This window comes from Aotus nancymaae, unplaced genomic scaffold (assembly GCF_030222135.1).
Source record: "Aotus nancymaae isolate 86718 unplaced genomic scaffold, 86718_ANA_hifiasm-v0.15.2.pri h1tg000063l, whole genome shotgun sequence".
NCBI classification, from domain to species: Eukaryota; Metazoa; Chordata; class Mammalia; order Primates; family Aotidae; genus Aotus; species Aotus nancymaae.
This window is the reverse complement of record NW_026988477.1, coordinates 1,843,142-1,863,378: the sequence shown is the minus strand read 5'-3', so window position 1 is coordinate 1,863,378 and position 20,237 is coordinate 1,843,142. Positions and strand designations below refer to the sequence as shown.

At 61.9% G+C, this 20,237-nt stretch overlaps 1 protein-coding gene across 1 annotated transcript in view; it reads right to left on the bottom strand.

Annotated features, from left to right (window-relative positions):
• The window catches only part of CCDC187 (coiled-coil domain containing 187), a 47,397-nt gene that overhangs the window by 11,075 nt on the left and 16,085 nt on the right, over positions 1–20,237 (bottom strand). The window contains exons 8-14 of the mRNA XM_064366090.1: positions 17,025–17,620; positions 16,233–16,326; positions 12,386–12,483; positions 5,167–5,243; positions 4,721–4,831; positions 3,417–3,541; positions 2,782–2,873 (exon numbers count right to left, since the gene is read on the bottom strand). Of these exons, the coding sequence (XP_064222160.1) occupies positions 2,782–2,873; positions 3,417–3,541; positions 4,721–4,831; positions 5,167–5,243; positions 12,386–12,483; positions 16,233–16,326; positions 17,025–17,620 (1,193 nt within the window). The remainder of the gene's footprint in view (positions 1–2,781; positions 2,874–3,416; positions 3,542–4,720; positions 4,832–5,166; positions 5,244–12,385; positions 12,484–16,232; positions 16,327–17,024; positions 17,621–20,237) is intronic.

Here is a 20,237-nt window from a genome sequence, read left to right as displayed (position 1 = left end):
GCTCATGCCTATAATCTCAGCACTTTGGCAGGCTGAGGTGGGCGAATCACCTGAGGTCAAGAGTTCAAGACCAGCCTGGCCAACATGGTGAAACCCTATCTCTACAAAAATTAGCTGGGCATGGTGGCAAGTGCCTGTAATCCCAGCTACTTGGGAGGCTGAGGCACGAGAATCACTTGAACCTGAGAGGCAGAGGTTGTGGTGAGCTGAGATTGTGCCACTGCACTCCAGCCTGGGCAACAGAGTGAGACTCAGTCTTCAATAAATAAATAAGAAGAAAGGACGTCGTAATAAAATCGTTCAAAGCCAGTAACAAAGGAAGTCTTACAGGCAGCCACAGAAACGCAGACGCGCTGATGCACCGAGGGACCGAGGAGGAGGATGGCAATGAATTTCTTGTCACCAACAATGCAGCAAGAAGATGAGGCAGTGTCGTCAAGGGACTGACAGGGAAAAAACTGGCCTAGAATTCCACGTCCAGGAAAAGGTATACCAAAGTCAGAGATGAGCTGAAGATGTCCTGAGACGTACAAAAGCTGAAGACCAGCAGACAGACAGGCAGCACCAGAGACGTTCAGGCAGCCTCCCGGCGGAAGGAAGAGGGGCCGCGTAGGAACCTAGATCCGCCCGAAGCAACGACAGCTGCCAGAAATGGGAAGACCTGACCCGTGCAGATGGAAGTGCAAACACACTGTTAACGAGATGATTGGCTGTTAAACAAAATGATAACGATGTACCACAGAGTTTGTAGAACATTTAAAGTAAGCCTGGGCAACGTGGAGAAGCCCTATCTCTACAAAAAATACAAAAATGGCCAGGCCCGGTGGCGCACGCCTATAATCCTAGCACTTTGAGAGACCGAGGCAGGTGGATCACCTGAGGTCAGGAGTTCGAGACCAGCCTGGCCAACATGGTGAAATCCCATTTCTACCAAAAATACAAAAATTAGCTGGGTGTGGTGGTGCGCACCTGTAATCCCAGCTACTCAGGAGGCTGCGGCAGGAGAATCGTTTGAACCTGGGAGGTGGAGGTTGCAGTGAGCCGAGATTACTCCACTGCACTCCAGCCTGGGTGACGAGAGTGAGACTCGCAGTCACTTAACGGCCAGGAAAGAAGAACTGGCCTCACACTAGAAGTGATCAGCTGTGTATACTATAGAAACCCCGAAGCCAATGGCGGAGATAAAGCAGAATCATAACAAATGTCTCTGAACGCCAGGGGAGCAGAATCTAGGAAGAAGAAAATAAAAGACAGACGGAACGAGAGAAAGATAACCAGGTGACACTCCAGCCTGACCACGTCAGCCATCACGTTCGGCGTGAATGCAGTGACTTGGAAGTCATCTGATCCTTACGCTTAAGCACCCCAATTAGAAGGCAGAGATTGCCAGGCTGATTTTTTTTTAAAGCAAGATCCAACTCTAGGCTGCCTGTAAGAAACACACTTGAAATGCAAAGATGCAAATAAATTGAAAGTAAAAGGCTGGCAAAGGACATGCCGCGAACACCAGCTGGAGCGCTGCAGTGGCTGTGTTAGTATCGGCCCGAGTCGGCTTCGAAGCGAAGCATGCTGCTGTGGATAAGAGGATTGCTGCATAATGGCACAGGGGCTGGTCCATCGAGAGCACGTCATAATCCCGAGCGTTTGTGGGCCTAATGTCAGAGCTTCAAAATAGATGAAGGGAAACCTACTAGAACTGCCGGGAGAACTAGGACATCACAGTCGGGTATTTCAATACCGTCTTGTATTCATCCAGAGGATATTAGGCAGAAAATGCACCAAGATGCAGTAGATTTGAAGAGCACGATCCACCACCCTGGTCTAGGCGATGCCACAGAACATTCCACCCAGAAACAACAGAATGTACGTCGTTTCCAAGGAGCACCCGCTGACCGTATTCCAGGCTAAAGCCCGAGTCTGATGATGAGAGTCACACGGATGTGGAATCAAACTAGGGACGCACCGCAGGAGCCCGGCCTGGAGATGTGGGGACCGTGCCCAGCTGGGAAGTCGCCACATCTGCCGTGATCACACTGAGGGCTGAAGGCACCTCGTGGAGGTCTTGCCCGATGGCCTGCACGTGGACCCTTATTTGCTGACACACATCCACAGGAGGGGAGTCTGACCAGCTTTCCGCTCAGCCCACATGGAGAGGCTGTACAGAGACCCTTCCCACCAGGGAGAGCCACTCAAAGGGATAGAGGTGGCTGTATCAGCAGGCCTGGAGCCAGGGAAGGGTCCCTGTTCCTGAAGATGCTGAAACACATTGTACCCAGGCTTCCAGGAGATGGCAGCCATCTAGAGGCCAGCCTGGAGGTCACGCCAGCTCAGGGGAGCTGAGACCCTCTGTCCCAGAGCAGGGCCAACAGCAGCCTGTGCTCGCCTGGATGGCCAAGCCTCTGTGTTTGTCCTCCCTGGGCTGTGGACCTCCCTCCCTGTCGGGCTGGTCCCCCAGCTCTAGGGAGACTTTCCTACTGAGACCTTAACTCAGCTTCCCCAGGCTGGGTGGGTGGAGATGGTATCTGCCAGCTGTCTGACCCAGTTTACCCAGGCTCAAGGGATGCCAGGGGCTGGGGCTGCCCGAGGATCAGTCAGACGAGCACTGGAGTCAGACAGACCTGCCTACGGATACCGGCTCCGCTCGGCATGGCCTTGGGCAGCCGCTGTGGCCCCCTGTGCCTCCCCGTTGTGTACCTGCCTCGGTTCCCCCCTCTCTGCTTCACACTGGCTGAGGGCTCTGCCTGCCTCAGGGGCTGGGTGGAGTTTTGAGGACACTGTCACCTGCAGAGGCTGGTTTGGCCATCACACTCTCTGATCTGTCCTTGGGACCCTGGGAGGATGTGGCAGCGTCTGTGTCCAGAGGTGGGTGTGACCTGCAGGTGAGGACACACCCAGGAGACTCCGCACCAGTGCCCACAGTGCCCACCCCACGCCAGCACTGGCAGTGCCCACCCTGCACCAATGCCCACAGTACCCACCCCACACCAGCACCCAGAGTGCCCACGCTGCTGCCAGTGCCCACAGTGCCCACCCTGCTGACAGCACCCACAGTGCCCACCCTGCTGCCAGCACCCACAGTGCCCACCCTGCTGACAGTACCCACAGTGCCCACCCTGCTGCCAGTGCCCACAGTGCCCACCCCATGCCCACAGTGCCTGCCCCATGCCAGCACCCATAGTGCCCACCCTGCTGACAGTGCCCACAGTGCCCACCCCGCTGCCAGTGCCCACAGTGCCCACCCCATGCCCGCAGTGCCTGCCCCATGCCAGCACCCACAGTGCCTGCTCCATGCCAGCAACTGCAGTGCCCGCTCCACACCAGTGCCTGCAATGCCCACCCCGCTGCCTGTGCCGAGAGACTCCCACCCATCATTTCCACGTCGGGAGGCTGTGGCCAGCCCTAGCCTCTGGCCTTACCTGGGTGTGGCCATTACCGTGCTCCGAGAGGCTGTGGTCTGCTCTCTGTCCTCGAAAATCTGAGGCTCCTCCAGCTTCCACACCTTCTCTGGCCTGGCCTGGGTTGAATGTCTCTCCATCAGCTGCTGTGGGAAGTTGGAGGGGGGCATTGCAGAGGATGCAGGAGTTGACTCCACAACTGGGCATTGGGTCTGGACAGCCAGGCCACGCCCGGTCCCAAGGAGGAGCCTGAAGCTGGGCAAGCCTCCAAGAGATAGAGGTGGTCATATCAGCAGGCATGGAACTGCTGATATGCTGACATCCCCTCAGGGGCCTCTTTGCCAATCTTCCAAGTGGAGCGGACAGCCCCCTCCTGCCTCCCAGAGAGGCTGCTGCAGGGAAGCTGGGGTGGCCGATGCCCAGCCAGAGCTGGAGGGTGTGGGAGCCAGGGGCCAGCTGCACAGAAGATGGGTGAAAAGGGAACCCCAGCTCTGGTCCCGGCTGGGAGTGCTTGGAGAGCAGGCACAGGAGGGCAGCAAAGCCCATGATAGGGGAGCAGGGAGGGAACAGACAGGGATGCTGGCCCGGGCATCTGCGCTGCGGTGGATCTGAGGCTGCCTAAGTGTGTACTCACGTGCACACAAGTGTACTCACGCACACACACGTGCACACACACACGTGCACTCATGCACACTTCATACACACGCACACGCATGTGCACACTCACGCACACACTTGTGCACTCACATTTGTGCACACACCCTTGTGCACTCACTCATGCATTCACATACACGTGCAGGCACACACTTCTGTCACACTCCTGGAGATGCCCTATGTGTACCATGAATGTCCCTCCCACCAATGGCCCCTGAATCAAACACAGGAGAAAGCTCCACCTCCCAGAAGGATCATCCCCTCCAGCCAGGCCACGGCCATCAGCCGCCCAGTCAATGCTCTGCCAGGGTCACCACTTGTAGGCCTGGATGACACTGTCCCTCATGGCGCAGGTGCTGGGCCACCCCAGACAGTGGGAGCTGCCTGTTGGAGGGGACCCTATTGGCGCCAGACGGCCCAGCAGCAGCGGCTCAGGAGACACTAAGCCCCTTCCCTCTGGCGAGAGACTTGTCAGGTCTGTAAGCGCCACACGCACTTTGGGTGGTGAGCTCCAGGCTCCCGTGGAGCGCCCAGGGCTAAGGGGCCTGCCAGGCCTGGGACGTGGACAGGTGGCAGTTCCCGTGGCAGTCTTTGCACTCCTCCCCGGCATGACTGACCTTCCCACCCAACCTCCTGCAGACAGGTGCTCCCCCGGCGGCCAGCGCCACTACCTCCAGCCGACTCCTGAAGAGCAGCCCGTCCAGGGCCGCCTGCTGTGTCTCCCAGGCCTCCAACTCTGCCCGCTGCTGCAGTAAGGCCAGCGCCTGCTTCTGCCGCTCCAGCTGCAGGGAGAGCCCCCGGCTCACAATTCCTGCCGTCCCCGGCCAGGGTGGGTGGACCCCTTCTGCGGAGGTCACCCCGAGGGACCCTATGTCTGGGCAGGGCCCCTCCCTCCAGCCCACCAACTTTCTCTCCCTGCCAGGGACTTCCCCCTCACCCCAGAAGGCCAGGTGCCCTGGGTCTGCTCCTCCCACCTCCAAGCTCCCCTCCCTCTCATCTGGCCCAGCTGTTTTTAAATTCTATGGTTCTGTGTGTTAGAGCCTCTTCTGCTTGGCCTCTGGGGGACAGAGGCTGCTCCCAGCTCACTGCTTAGCAGAAGAGCCCTAAAGGGGCAAACCTGGAGAGAATCCAGAAAGCTGGAGGTCTTTTGCTGGGTGCTGGGAAGGTGTCTCACGGACGCGTCCTCCTGCTGACCTGTGGAACCACGGAGGGGGCAGCTGAGTGGCCCGGGACCCTCTCCAGCCCACCCCTCGCCACTGCCTCGCCGCTCCATGGCATGGCGGGTTAGCACAGCCTCTCCACCTGCAGGGAAACTGAGGCACAGAGGCCAGGAATGCAGGCGGGCTGACTCCTGAGCCCAGCTGGCATCCACTCCATCAAGAAGAGCCCCTGCCCCAAATGTGAAGGAAGGCTGGCAGGGCTGCAGCCCCACAGAAGGGCACAGAGGGCCGCTGAATCTCCTTGTCCTCGCTAAGGCTGTGTCTGCCTGACCCCAGCCACGACCAACTCCAGGACGGATGGCAGGAGTCTGTGGGGAGGGTGGCGCCCAGGACATGGGCTTTGCCCCCAGACAGACTAGGTCCGTCATGCATTTGCCATGTGACCTTGAACAAATCACTTGTCAGAGCCCAGTGGGGTCACAGAGGTCCCTCCCTCCCTTGTGTGAGGGTTGAGGACATGGCTTGGTACAGGCTGGCTGCGCACTCAGTGGGTAGAAGCTGCTGCTGATGGTGTGCAGGGGTGGGTGGTGATGAGGGAGGGGTGGGTGGGTGAGTGCAGACATAAACACACGGCCAGAGTCCAGGGCTCTCTTTGGAATTTCTGTGATTGATCCCAGGCATGGATTGAAAACCTCCGCCTCCTCCTTGGATAGTGAAGTCCCCAATGGCCACGGAGGGGCTTCTCTTTCTCCTTGGCGGCCCCCAGGGTCCCAGCTCTGACTCTGCACACTGCTGGAGCTCCTGGCCCCATGGAGGCTGCCACCAGGAGGTGCTACACACAGCGGGGTCTGCGATGGTGGGGCTCTCGCGGATGACCGCTGGCGGATGAGCCCTTGGCCACTGTTGGCTCGTGTATGGGCGGAGCCAAGACCAGATCCCCGCTCGGACTGCCCCGAGACCGCGGCTCCTCCAGCAGACTGGCTGCCTTCACGGAGCACTCAGCCGTGAACCACAGCTAGGCCAGATCCTGGGCGTTTCCACAGCAGCAGAGGACACCCCACAGCACCCAGACAGTGTGAGCAGCAGGAGCACTGGCCACCTGGAGTGCGCTGAGCATTCGGGCTCACCCCGGCCCCCTATCCAACTGGTGATGATGGGAAGACACTCTTACACTTCCTGGTTTTGGTTCAAGCGTCTGTTCTGAGCTGAAATTCCTCTGCAAAGGGAAGAAACCATCCTTTGCTTTTGTTTCACAGCCCTGAGAGAGGCTGACACCAGAGAAGGGGCCCCAGCCCCCACCAAATGCCTCTCCAGCACCTGGGAGCCTCACAGTCCTGAGGTCCCCACAGATCTCCCAGCTGTGGCCTGAGGAGGGGGAGTCCTGGTCATCGCCAGCCACGTCAGCACCCAACAGATCAGGGAACATGGGGGGACATGAGCTGCTTGTTCCTGAGCTCTGAGCCGTGACCCAGGAGACAGTGAGCTGTCCCCGAGCTCAGCACCGCCCTGGCTGGACAGAGACTGCAGGAGTCACCCCAGTGAGTACCCCAACTCCTCTAGCAATGGGTGAGGAGCTCCAAGAGTCTACCTCCACCTGCCACCCCAAAGTCCCTGGTAGTCTCACAGATCTCAGCACGTGGCAGCTGCCATCACAGCTGGAGAGGATGATGTAACTAGCTATGTTCTCAGTCACGTGGCTTGGGTCCTGGAGAACCACAGCCTCAAACCGGAATTAAGCTGACAGGACCCCTGACCTCCGTGGGGGCTGTGGAGTTTGAGAGCCACGGCTCTGCTGTCCAACACGGCGGCTGGCAGCCACACCTGCCGTTTACATTTAAACTTAAATTAACAGAAAATAAAACATAAAATGCCACTCTTCAGTCACACTGGCCACATTTTCATGGCTTGACAGCCACATGTGGCTGGTGGTTAACATACTGGACAACTCAGAATCCAGAACTTTTGCTTCCTCGCAGAAGGTTCTATTGGACAGTGTGGTGTACGTGTTTAAGTCTAGAAAGTTCCACTGGACAGAGTTAGTCTACATGTTTAAATCTAGAAGCTTCCATTGGACAGTTCTGGTCTAGGTATTTATGTCTAGAAAGTTGCTTGGACAGCTCTGGTCTAGGTGTTTAAGTCTAGAAGGTTCCACTGGACAACTCTGGTCTAGGTGTTTAAGTCTAGAAGGTTCCATGGACAGCTCTGGTCTAGGTGTTTAAGTCTAGAAGGTTCCACTGGACAGCTCTGGTCTAGGTGTTGAAGTCTAGAAGGTTCCACTGGACAGCTCTGGTCTAGGTGTTTAAGTCTAGAAGGTTCCACTGGACAGCTCTGGTCTAGGTGTTTAAGTCTGGAAGGTTCCACTGGACAGCTCTGGTCTAGGTGTTGAAGTCTAGAAGGTTCCACTGGACAGCTCTGGTCTAGGTGTTGAAGTCTAGAAGGTTCCACTGGACAGCTCTGGTCTAGGTGTTGAAGTCTAGAAGGTTCCACTGGACAGCTCTGGTCTAGGTGTTGAAGTCTAGAAGGTTCCACTGGACAGCTCTGGTCTAGGTGTTGAAGTCTAGAAGGTTCCACTGGACAGCTCTGGTCTAGGTCTTTATGTCTAGAAGGTTCTCTTGGACAGTGCTGCCCGCAGTCATAAAAGCTAGACCCAGCAGACTCCTGTTGCCTGTCGCCCGGGGCTACTGCACCTTCTGCCCACAGGATGATGAATGAGGTATAGGGGTAAAATCTGCCAAGAAGAAGGCAGAGCCTGACTCTGACCTCACGCACTTGGGAGAGCCTGGCAAAGAGGTGGCTGTCCTGTGGCCATCGGGAACTGTCTGTGAGTCACAGCAGCCAGCCCCTGCCCATCCAGCCTTCAGGAAGGGCAGTCAGCAAATCCAGCAGGGGGAGAACAGAGCCCCGTCCCAGCTCATCCCTGGGCACCCCGGGTAGCTCGACACACCTCCCTGGGCTGCACTTTCTGGGGAGAGGGAAGGTGGTGCTGTGGTTTGAACGTTTGTCCCTCCTCACGTTGAAATGCACAGCGATTCAGCCACGAGGCGATTCAGCCACGGCGGCCCCACCCTTGTGAATGGATGAGTGCCATCGCTGTGGGAGCAGGCTGTTAGAAAAAGGAGAGTCCCATCCCCTTTCGCCCTCTCCCCTCTCGCCCCCCTGCCTTCCTCTCCGTGTTGATGCCGGCGCCTTGTTCTCAGACTTCCCAGCCTCCGGAACTGTGAGCCAATATGTTTCTGTTCGTTATAATTCACCCAGTCTCTGGGATTCTGTTACAACAGACGAACAACCAAGGCCAGAGGCCCACAGGGGCCTTCCCAGCTCTGAACCCCCGGCGCACGCGCTTTCCACCCCTTCCTGTTGAACTCCCTTTGCGGTGACGCCTCAGATCCCACACACTGTGTGCCCTCACTTGCTGGTCTTCCTACTGCCCACGCTCCCTGAAACAGGTGCTGCAAGGGCCTGCTCCCTCAGTGCCCAGCAGGCAGTGACGCTCAGAGGGTGTGTGTGGAAGGAAGGGGCAGGTGCGCACCAGAGCTGCAGAGGCTCCCACACCCTGGAGACTGGGAGAGTCTCCCCGGGGAGGGGCCGGGGTGACAGAGACGCAGACCCTTCCTCCCTCAGAGGGCTCCAGGTGTGAGCCCGAGAGCCCCCCCACAAAAAGCATGCACACACGCACATGCACGCACGCACACACACAGGACCCTCTCTGCCGGTCCACAGAGAACAGCTTCCCTGAAGCTGCCAGGTCTGGCTCCATGGCCCTGGAAGACCCCGTGAGCTACGCTCCCCCTCTCAGAAGCAGCCTCCAGGAAGGCTCCAGCCCCAGGCTTTGAACCCAGCCCCTGGGGGTCCACAGCCCAGGACTGAAGTCCCCTTCCTCCCCGCAGCACTGGCGCTGGAGCAGGAATGCCTGGGGCTCCGCCACTCCCCCAAGCCTTCGCCCCCAGGATCCCCGGCTGCCAGCTGAGGAGGGTGCAGGTGGTATCTGGGGCTGCCCTGGGGTGGTGGTCTGGGATAGAGGTGGGATGGGCGCCCCCATTCACTCGGAATACACCCTCCCGCCACGTCTCCCCCAGCCAGACATGAGCGTGTTTTACTCCAATGCTCAAAACCTGTTCTTCTGAAAATCAACAAATAACATGTAGCAGCAAACAGGGCACGCCCCGCCTCCTCAGACACGCCCCGCCTCCTCAGACACGCCCCGCCTCCTCAGACCCCCCGCCTTCTCAGACACGCCCCGCCTCCTCAGACACGCCCCGCCTCCTCAGACACGCCCCGCCTCCTCAGACCCCCCCGCCTCCTCAGACACCCCCCGCCTCCTCAGACACCCCCGCCTCCTCAGACACCCCCCGCCTCCTCAGACACCCCCGCCTCCTCAGACACCCCCGCCTCCTCAGACACCCCGCACCTTCTCAGACCCCCCGCCTCCTCAGACACCCCGCACCTTCTCAGACCCCCCGCCTCCTCAGACACCCCCGCCTCCTCAGACACCCCCGCCTCCTCAGACACCCCCCGCCTCCTCAGACACGCCCCGCCTCCTCAGACACGCCCCGCCTCCTCAGACACCCCCGCCTCCTCAGACACGCCCCGCCTCCTCAGACACCCCCGCCTCCCCAGACACCCCCGCCTCCTCAGACACCCCCCGCCTCCTCAGACACGCCCCGCCTCCTCAGACACGCCCCGCCTCCTCAGACACCCCCGCCTCCTCAGACACGCCCCGCCTCCTCAGACACCCCCGCCTCCCCAGACACCCCCGCCTCCTCAGACACCCCCGCCTCCTCAGACACCCCCGCCTCCTCAGACACCCCCCGCCTCCTCAGACACGCCCCGCCTCCTCAGACACGCCCCGCCTCCTCAGACACCCCCGCCTCCTCAGACACGCCCCGCCTCCTCAGACCCCCCCGCCTCCTCAGACCCCCCCGCCTCCTCAGACACCCCCGCCTTCTCAGACACCCCCGCCTCCTCAGACACCCCCCGCCTCCTCAGACCCCCCCGCCTCCTCAGACCCCCCCGCCTCCTCAGACACCCCCCGCCTCCCCAGAGACCCCCCGCCTCCCCAGAGACCCCCGCCTCCCCAGAGACCCCCCATCTCCCCAGAGACCCCCGCCTCCTCAGACCCCCCCGCCTCCTCAGACCCCCCCGCCTCCTCAGACACCCCCCGCCTCCTCAGACACCCCCCGCCTCCTCAGACACCCCCGCCTCCTCAGACACCCCCCGCCTCCCCAGAGACCCCCCGCCTCCCCAGAGACCCCCCATCTCCCCAGAGACCCCCGCCTCCTCAGACCCCCCCGCCTTCTCAGACACCCCCGCCTCCTCAGACACCCCCCGCCTCCTCAGACACCCCCCGCCTCCTCAGACACCCCCGCCTCCCCAGACACCCCCCCGCCTCCCCAGAGACCCCCCGCCTCCCCAGAGACCCCCGCCTCCCCAGAGACCCCCGCCTCCCCAGAGATCCCCGCCTCCCCAGAGACCCCCCGCCTCCCCAGAGACCCCCGCCTCCCCAGAGACCCCCGCCTCCCCAGAGATCCCCGCCTCCCCAGAGACCCCCCGCCTCCTCAGAGACCCCGCCTCCTCAGAGACCCCGCCTCCTCAGAGACCCCGCGCCTCCCCAGAGATCCCCGCCTCCCCAGAGACCCCCGCCTCCCCAGAGACCCCCCGCCTCCCCAGAGACCCCCGCCTCCTCAGAAACCCCGCCTCCTCAGAGACCCCGCTTCTCAGAGACCCCGCGCCTCCCCAGAGACCCCCGCCTCCCCAGAGACCCCCCGCCTCCTCAGAGACCCCCGCCTCCTCAGAGACCCCCGCCTCCCCAGAGACCCCCGCCTCCCCAGAGACCCCCCGCCTCCCCAGAGATCCCCGCCTCCCCAGAGACCCCCCGCCTCCCCAGAGACCCCCCGCCTCCCCAGAGATCCCCGCCTCCCCAGAGACCCCCGCCTCCTCAGAGACCCCCGCCTCCCCAGAGATCCCCACCTCCCCAGAGACCCCCCGTCTCCCCAGAGACCCCCGCCTCCTCAGAAACCCCGCCTCCTCAGAGACCCCGCTTCTCAGAGACCCCGCGCCTCCCCAGAGACCCCCTGCCTCCCCAGAGACCCCCGCCTCCTCAGAGATCCCCACCTCCCCAGAGATCCCCGCCTCCCCAGAGACCCCCCCGCCTCCCCAGAGACCCCCGTCTCCCCAGAGACCCCCGCCTCCTCAGAAACCCCGCTTCTCAGAGACCCCGCGCCTCCCCAGAGACCCCCCGCCTCCCCAGAGACCCCCGCCTCCTCAGAGACCCCCGCCTCCCCAGAGATCCCCGCCTCCCCAGAGAACCCCCGCCTCCCCAGAGACCCCCCGTCTCCCCAGAGACCCCCGCCTCCTCAGAAACCCCGCTTCTCAGAGACCCCGCGCCTCCCCAGAGATCCCCGCCTCCCCAGAGACCCCCGCTTCCCCAGAGATCCCCGCCTCCCCAGAGACCCCCGCCTCCCCAGAGACCCCCGCCTCCCAAGAGATCCCCCGCCTCCCCAGAGACCCCCCGCCTCCCCAGAGACCCCCGCCTCCCCAGAGACCCCCCGCCTCCCCAGAGACCCCCCGCCTCCCCAGAGATCCCGCCTCCCCAGAGACCCCCACCTCCCCAGAGACCCCCCGCCTCCCCAGAGACTCCCCGGCCTCCCCAGAGACCCCCGCCTCCCCAGAGACCCCCGCCTCCTCAGAGACCCTGTGCTCAGTTCCCGACGCTGCACCCGCCCCTCCAGCTGCCCCACCAGCCCCCGACCAGGACAGCCCCACAGTACAGCGCACACGAGGACAAGACCCTCAAGCCCAGCAGCGTCTGGGCCACTCGTGGGCACCAGGCAGTGGGATAAAAACACGCAGCAGCAGGAGGAAGAGTCGAATCCGGGCTGATGGGACTGTAGGGACGCACCCCAGGAGGCGGCCCCGGCGTGACGGTCACGGAATAAGCTCGTTGGTCTCCACCCAGCGCCCATCCGCACAGGTGCAGCCAGCGCAGAGCACACAGAGGGCCCCGGAAGCCCCAAAAACCTTTAATACCGAGGTGGGGATGCTCTCCACATGGAAAAGGGTCTCTCTACCCCTCGGGGCCAAGCTCGAGTGCCAGGCAGTGAAAGGCTTTCCCGCAGATGCCCCTGGCCACCCAGCCAGCCAGCCTACCCCGGGGCCTGTCCGCAGGGTCGCCCTTACGGTAGCTCCGGGGGATCCAGGGCGCCACGGAGTCTGCCCCTCCGGCCGACGGCATCTCCTCCAGTCTCAGGGAGCCCCAGATGGGATCCGTGTGTGAGCTGGAAAACACAGGTGCATTCGTGGCAGGGCCAGGCCCGCGGAGGAGGTGGTTGGCAGGGAAGTCTGGGGGACAGCCCCTCACTGGGCAGGAACCAGAGCTCCCATAGCCTGGAGCTGCTCTCAGACCCCCAACAGTGTGCCCAGGGTGGGACCTGATGGCCAAAAGCCTGGTTGGGGAAGGGTCTGAGTCCTGGGGGCCAGGAGGCAGGGGTAAAGGGGAGGCAGGGGTGAGCAGGAGGAGTGGGAGGCAGGGGCGAGGGAAGGCAGGGGCGAGGGGGAGGCAGGGGCGAGGGGGAGGCAGGGGCGAGGGGGAGGCAGGGGCGAGGGGGAGGCAGGGGCGAGGGGGAGGGGTCTGAGCATGTGTCCCAGCATGGCAGCATGAACCAAGTCTGCCAGCCCTCATCTGCAGAAGCTTTGGTGCCAAGCCTGGCTGCTCGGGGCTCTACGCTCAGACCCCAGGGGGAGCAGAGGTGTGGACGGCCAGCTTCCAAGGCCACCGTCAGGCCCCAGGGCCAAAATCAGAGTCTCCGAGGCCAGCGTGCTCATCGGGACCACCTCAGCCATCTCCTGAGGGCACTGCCTGCCAGGCCCAGAGCAGAACGGGGCCCCGCATCAGCTGTGGCCCTCACCCCACTGCTCAAGGCTGGTGTTGGAGGCTGCAGGGCGACCTATCTGGAGAGCACCTGGGGCTGTGGCCACGGAGGCGGGCATGGCTGGACCCACACACCTGCCCCCACACAGGCCAGCCAGCACACAAGGCTGACAGAGCTAGGAGCCAGGTGCGGCCGCTGGCCTTTCCCCAGTCGGTGGCTAAGCGGTGAGGGAGAGCTGCCAGGCGCAGGCCAGCAGCGCTGCTGGGGTGAGGGGACTTTGGAGTGCACAGAGAGACGGGTGTGTGGGCGGGGCACGTGCTGAGCCTGCATCCGAGAGCATGGCCAGTCTCACTGCACGTTTCTCATCAGGGCCTCATCTGTGCTTCCTGGTACACAGGGACCCAGAACCCACTGGATGGCTGAAGATGCTGCCCACACCTGTGGCCCAGGGGTTGTGGGTGGGGGACATGCCCTCCCCCAGCAGCCCACGGGGCCCACAGGTGTTTGACTCACACCTGCTGTGGGCAGGGGCTGTGCGGGGCCCGGTGATAGCAGTGACTCCCCCCAACCCAGTCCCACCCACATTCCCGGTGCTGCAGGGGAGCTGGACGTGTGCCCAGGCCATGAGGGGCTGCATGGCGCCCAGGAGCACAGGCCTGGAGAAGAGTGTTCCGGAACCCGGGCTGGGTGACTGGAAGTGCCTCCACCACTGAGTGCTTATGGGACAGAGAGCAAGGACCCACCCCTGACTCAGAAATGAGTCTGAGGCCCGCATGGTGGCTCACACCTGTAATCCCAGCACTTTGGGATGCCAAGGTGGGGGATCACAAGGTCAGGAGTTCGAGACCAGCCTGGCCAACATGGTGAAAATACCCTGTCTCTACTAAAAATTCAAAAATTAGCCGGATGTGGTGGTGTGCACCTGTAGTCTCAGCTACTCGGGAGGCTGAGGCAGGGGAATCGCTTGAACCTGGGAGGCGGAGGTTGCAGTGAGCTGAAATTGCTCCATTGCACTCCCACCTAGGCGACAGAGCAAGACTCCATCTCAAAAATTTAAAAAAAAAAACAGTCTGAGAGGCGGCCAGGATCTGGGGCACTGGGAGGCTCAGCGTGGGAGACTCGCGAGGGGGCTGCAGGTGGAATGAGCAGAGGCTGCGTGAGCCTGTCCTGAAGCTCCAGCCTGTCAGGTGGTGCGTGGCAATGGCTGTTTCAGAAGAAACAGGCCAGGCCCTTTTCCTGGCTGCCCAAACAGGGGCGGAAGCCTTGGAGGCCCCAGTGAGCCTCTGAGCCTCTCCCTAATCCCTGCTCTCCACCAGCCTGGGTCCCTCGAGGCCACAGTTCATGAATATGATTCTGCCTCCTGCTGCCTCTCCACCGCCTTGGCAGGGCTGTGCAGCAGAGGGCGCAGCCCAGTGCCTGGCTCTGGTGGGAATGTTGACGCCAGCACCACAGGGCACCCGGGCCGCACCTCGGCCCCTCTGGCTGGACCTAGGCTGGGCCAGGAACGTGGAGACCTCAGCCCGGGTCTGCCCTTGGAGGCAGATCTAGTTGGTCCCCCAGGAGCCCGAGGCACTGAAATTAACCTCTCCAAAAATTCCCACACACCCCCACCCCTTCTCAAGCACCACCCCCACCTCTTTTCAAGGGCTGGACAGAACGCAGGTGGCAGAGGTGAGGGCTGGCCCAATGCTGCCCTCTTCTGGTCGCAATGACTCAGTTCCGCAGGCTGGGCTGGGCCTGGGCAGCGGGTGGGGTCAGGGGCCAGATGGGGTGCAACTCAAAGGCCCTGGCACAGGCACCAAGCCCACCATCCCCGAAGTCAAGGGGGGCTTCAGGAGAGGAAGCTGGTGGGGTTTCCTCGGAAGGATGGGCAGGAGAGACATCATGCCAGGAAATGTCCCAGCTGAAGGAGAGGAGGGGAGGGGAGCGGAGGGGAAGGGAGGAGAGGGAAGGGTGAGCTCGGGGAGGGGCATCCCCTTCCCCTACGTATGGACTCTGAGCCACAGTCCCTCTGCCTGCGATGCCCACTGCCATCCTAGTGCTATGCATGGCATCTGCCCTCATACCCTCAGCCACCCAGCAGAGGACAGCTTGGTGGAGGTGGGTGGTGTGACGCAGGCCCTGGAGTCCAGGGAGCCGATGTTTCGGTGTCCCTGGTGGATCTGGCCACGTGCTGAGGAGGCGCAGAGGCCTTCCTGAGAGACAGCTGCCAGCCTGGCCTCCTGCCCGCCCCACCCGTAGTGCTGAGTTTTTGAGCTTGGGTTCTGGGGCTGCCTGGGGAGCAGCTGCTCAGGCCGGGCTGGGGTCCCCTACCCAGGGCACTTCTGTCAACGTCAAGGACAGAGGGGTGAGAGTGACCAGGAGTGACCCAAGAACGCCTGGCAGCACATGGTATGCAGGGAGCCGCGGGGACCGGGAGGCATCGTTGGCCAGGAGGCCCTGGATCCCAGCCCACCCCAGTAAGAGCCAGAGGTTGGCCAGGCAGGTGGGTTTGGAGGAAGATTTTTGGCAGGGGTGGGGAGTTTCTCAGGAGAGGAGATCCAGAAGTGTTCACAAATCCCCAGGAGGGACTGGAGACCACGGCTGCTGCCGAGGAGGCTCAGGTGCTCGAGGCTCAGGTAGTGCAGCCTCCGCCACAAGCATCTCACTCACTTTCCACCTGCAAAGTCCCCGTGGACTGAGCCTGCTGAGCTCCGCTTCAGCCTGGGGCTCACTGGGTGGGGCTGCAGGCGCTGGGGTAGGATAGATGCTTCCCCAGGAGAAGGGAGCTGGGGCCGAGAGGGGCCTGGGGTGCAGGATGGGCACAGTGTCCCTGGGAAGGGGCTTCAGATGCATCCCAGAGAGGCCGAAGCCCGCGCTGGGGATGGGAGCCAGGAGAGGTGTGAGACTCTGTGGACAGGGGCCCTGAGAGCTCAGGTGGGGGCTGGGATGGCGAGGAGCACCCAACTCACTGCCCCTGCACTCAGCCTGGAGCAGCCAGAGCAGGGGGCATTTGTAGGGAGCGTGCCTGACGTGGGGCTTCGCTGCCCCAGCCAGTGTCCAAGCCAGCACCTCCTGCTCCAGGTCCCTGGCCGCGGCCTCTAGACCAGCATGACGGGGACACACGGGGGTGACATGAGAGGCAGCCCCTGAGCGCAGGTGGCAGGTGGGCTTACCTCCCCGCAGAGGTGCCGAGGGCCTGGAAGGGGGCCACGCCTCTCTGCAGCCTTTTGTCCGGTTTCACGTCCACAAGTCCCTCCTCTGGGAAACCTTGGAGAAGAGGACACCTGGCTGCACTCCCTGGTCAGCCAGGAGCGCGGGATGGGGCACCCAACCATCCACAGTGGGAGAGCCGGGGCCACACCTGACATGGGTTGGGGGTGTGGGGAGCCTCCCTGGCCCTCAGGCCTCTCTGCTGGAGGAAGGGCAGGGAGGTGGAGGGAAGGAGCCATGAGAGCAGCCTCACCCTTCCTCTTGCCAGAGGACAAGACAGGGGCAACAGCTGTTGCGGGTGCCATGCACCACGCAAGGGAGTCCATGCACGTCACGCACCACGGGAGAGAGCCCAGGCGCACCACACGCCACGGGAGAGCACACACACCACACACCATGGGAGAGAGCCCATGCATGCCACGTGGGAGGGCCCAGGCGCACCATGCGCCACAGGAGAGCACACACACCACATGCCACGGGAGAGAGCCCATGCATGCCACGTGGGAGGGCCCAGGCACACCATGAGCCACGGGAGAGCACACACACCACGCGCCACGGGAGAGAGCCCATGCATGCCACGTGGGAGGGCCCAGGCACACTGTGCTGCTCAGATTCCCTGGACAACCCCTGATTTGTCCTCCTATCCGCACTTCCAGGAAGAAAACCAAGGCTGAGAGAAAATGGGGCCCCCATTCCTCCCAGCCACAGGAACCCCTGGCCACCCAGCGGTCACCATGGCCCAGGTGCTGGCCTACCTCGGGGCTTGCTCTCGTGGTGGGCCCTCGGGCTCATGCTTTGCTGTTGCTCCCAGCTGGAGCCCCATGGCAGTGTCTCACCATCCAGGAAGCAGGTGGTAGGGAGAAGGGACTGGAGCTGCACACTGGCCCAGTCCCCGGGTGCCCCTCTGCCCCCGTTGGGCCTCAAGCCTCCAGGGCAGGCTGGGGCGGCAAGCGTGGGGGCGGCTGGCAGGGTGTAGGGCCGTGAGCATGGCAGGCCCAAGGCTGGGTCCCTGACGGTATCCGGCGCCTCGGCACCCTGCAGCTTGGCGGTGAGGCTGTCGACCCGCTGCTTGAGGACTCTGGCCGTGGTCTCTAGCGCCTGCAGCCGTGCCTGCTTATGCTGGAGGTGCAGGGGGCTGGAAATGCCCAGGTGCTCGGCCTCCTTCGGGTCCAGGTAGACGCACAGCCCCCGGGGTAGGTAGCGGGCAGTCAGGTCCTGGGGCTCCAGGGATCCCAGTGAGGGTGAGGCTAACTGCAGTGCAGGGGCACCCCGGCCATCTTGGGGGCCCCTTGTCCCTGGGGACTCTAGGGTCTCAGCACGGTTCCAGACTCTGTTCAAACACAGGCAGAAGCTGTAGGGAGAGAGGCGTGGACAGGTCAGCCCGGGATGGCCCCAGCAGGGCGCACAAAGCAGGCGAGTTCGGGGGTGAGCATTGCAGCAGCGTCTGTGACCAACAGTGTCTGTCCACAGGGACCAGGGAAGCGGCGACGGTATCCACACAACAGACCACGCAGCTGCTGCAAGGAACAGGGCCAGGTGTGGGTGAGGGTACAGAGGAACTGGATCCTGAGCACTGCTGGCAGGAGTGTAAGATGGTCCAGCTGCAGCGACGGGCAGTTTGGTGATTTCTCAAGGAGTCAAATATAAGGTCGGTCGAGGTGGCTCACGCCTGTAATCCCAGCACTTTGGGAGGCTGAGGTGGGCGGATCGCAAGGTCAGGAGATTGAGACCATCCTGGCTAACATGGTGAAACCCCATCTCTACTAAAAACACAAAAAATTAGGCACGGTGGCAGGCGCCTGTAGTCTTAGCTACTTGGGAGGCTGAGGCAGGAGAATTGCTTGAACCCAGGAGGCGAGGGCTGCAGTGAGCCGAGATCACACTGCTGCACTCCAGCTGGGTCAACAGAGCAAGACTCCATCTCAAAAAATAAAAAAGAAGTCAAACACAGAACCCCCATGGGTCTGACACTTCTGCCTCTGACCATGTACCCAGAAGAGCTGAAGTCAGAGTCTCAAAGAGATACTTGCACACCCATGTTTGCATCAGCTTTATTCACAACAGCTAAAAGGTGGAAGCCACCCAGTGTCCATGAAGGGACAAACGGAGAAGCTAAATGAAGTCCACTGACAGGGGAATAGTATTCAGCCTTGAAAAGGAAAGCAGGCCCGACACAGGTGACGACATTGTCCTTGGTAGAATGAGTCAGGCACAAAGTGAAACTGGCCCAACGGTCCCCTGAAACTCGTGTTCATGGTTTCTTTTGAATAAACATAGAAATGAGCCCTGCCGGTCTTAACACATGAGAAAGTTTCGTTTGTCTTATCTGAGTTCCTTTCTCAGGAAACCTACCATCAGGCCTCCCAGACAGAGTCAAGGAGCTGAAATGCACCAGATCACCGCCTCTGGACAAGGAGACACCGGAGCCCTCGTTGGTCCTGCTTGCTTCCTTATCCCTCCCTAGGTCCTGCTTCCTGCCTGGAGCTACATTCCTTCCCCAAGAGGCAAGCCCCCACCTTTAGTCAGGGAGTTGGCTGTGAGACTGAGCCCCCATCCCCTCGGCTGTGGCACCCGATCGAGCCTCTTCCCCGGCAGTGCATCGTCTCTGCGATGGGCCTTCTGTGTGGCAGGAGCAGGACTGAGACCGAATCCCCGGTGTTTCAGTAATGAAAAGCGTGTTCCCACTCCCGTGGGGACAGGCAAGTCCGTCGAGACAGGAAGGAGAATGGCGGCTGCCAAGGGCTGGGGGGAAATGGAGAGTCAGCGTTTTATGGAGAGAGTGTCAGTTTGGGAAGATGAAGAGTTCTGGAGAGAATAGAGATGAGGTCTCACTGTGTTGTCCAGGCTGGTGTCAAACCTGGCCCCAAGTGATCCTCCCGCCTCAGCCTCCCAAAGTGCTGGGATTACAGGTGTGAGCCGCTGCTCCTGGCTGCAATGTTTTAGGTGGGAAAAAAAGACAAGGCCGAGATGAAGAGAGATGAGGCCCTGCAGCCGCTCGAGACGCAAGGCCCAAGCTCACCAGCGTCCCGTCGTGCAAACAGAGCCTGACGGTGGGCAGCAGGGGAGGGGCTGCCCCTGGGGCAGGCGTGGCACAGCGGGGCCAGCGTGGGACTCTCACTTGGCGGCACACTCAGGCCCTGTGTCCTCATCTCACTAGACATTGACAGGCGCCGCCCCTGGGCTGACCCACACTCTCGGGGACTGATCCCAAAACGAGCGCCTTCAAGACCAAATGGACCCAAAAGCAGCCAGAGAGAGGGGTCGGTCTCACAGAGAGGGTGGGAGCTGAGCTCCCAGGGCCAGCCCGAGCCCCAACACCAGCTGCCAAAGCTGCGCCATGGGCAGCCCCGAGGGAGTTCAGGGTGGGGCGTTCCTGGCGGGTGGGAGCCCCCTTCCCGGCCTCTGAGCCAGCTCCCCCTGCCCGCCGGAACCGAGGGCACGCAGGACGCCTGGCCGTGAGTTCCTTACAGGTGCCCAGTGTGAGGCCAGGCCAGAGTGTCTGCCACCAGGCTGAAGCTGGGGCTATCCACAGCCCTTCCTGGGCGAGAGACAGGCTGGAAACTCGCACCTGCGTGAGACCCAGGCTCAACTCCCACAAGCAAATGGGGGGCGGTCTTCAGACCCCACGTGTGTGATTCACGATGTCCCCGGGAAGGGGCCTCCAGAAATTAAAATACACAGTAGTCAAAGCAAAACAGAAACGCAGAAAAGAACCGAAAAGTCAGCACAGCGAGGAATTGGGGAGAACGGGACCCTGGCGCTGTCGGGGTACGGGAACCCGGGCGGCTGCTGTGGAGAACAGGGTGCCAGTCTCCGAGAAAGCTGTACACAGAGGTGCCCATGCCGGTGCCACTCACTCCCAGGCGTGGACCCAAGAGACACAGTGCAGCAGCGGCTGAAGCAGGTGCATGTGCCCAGGTCACGGCAGCCACAGCTGGGGCGGCCACAAGGCTGTGAAGACGAGGTCA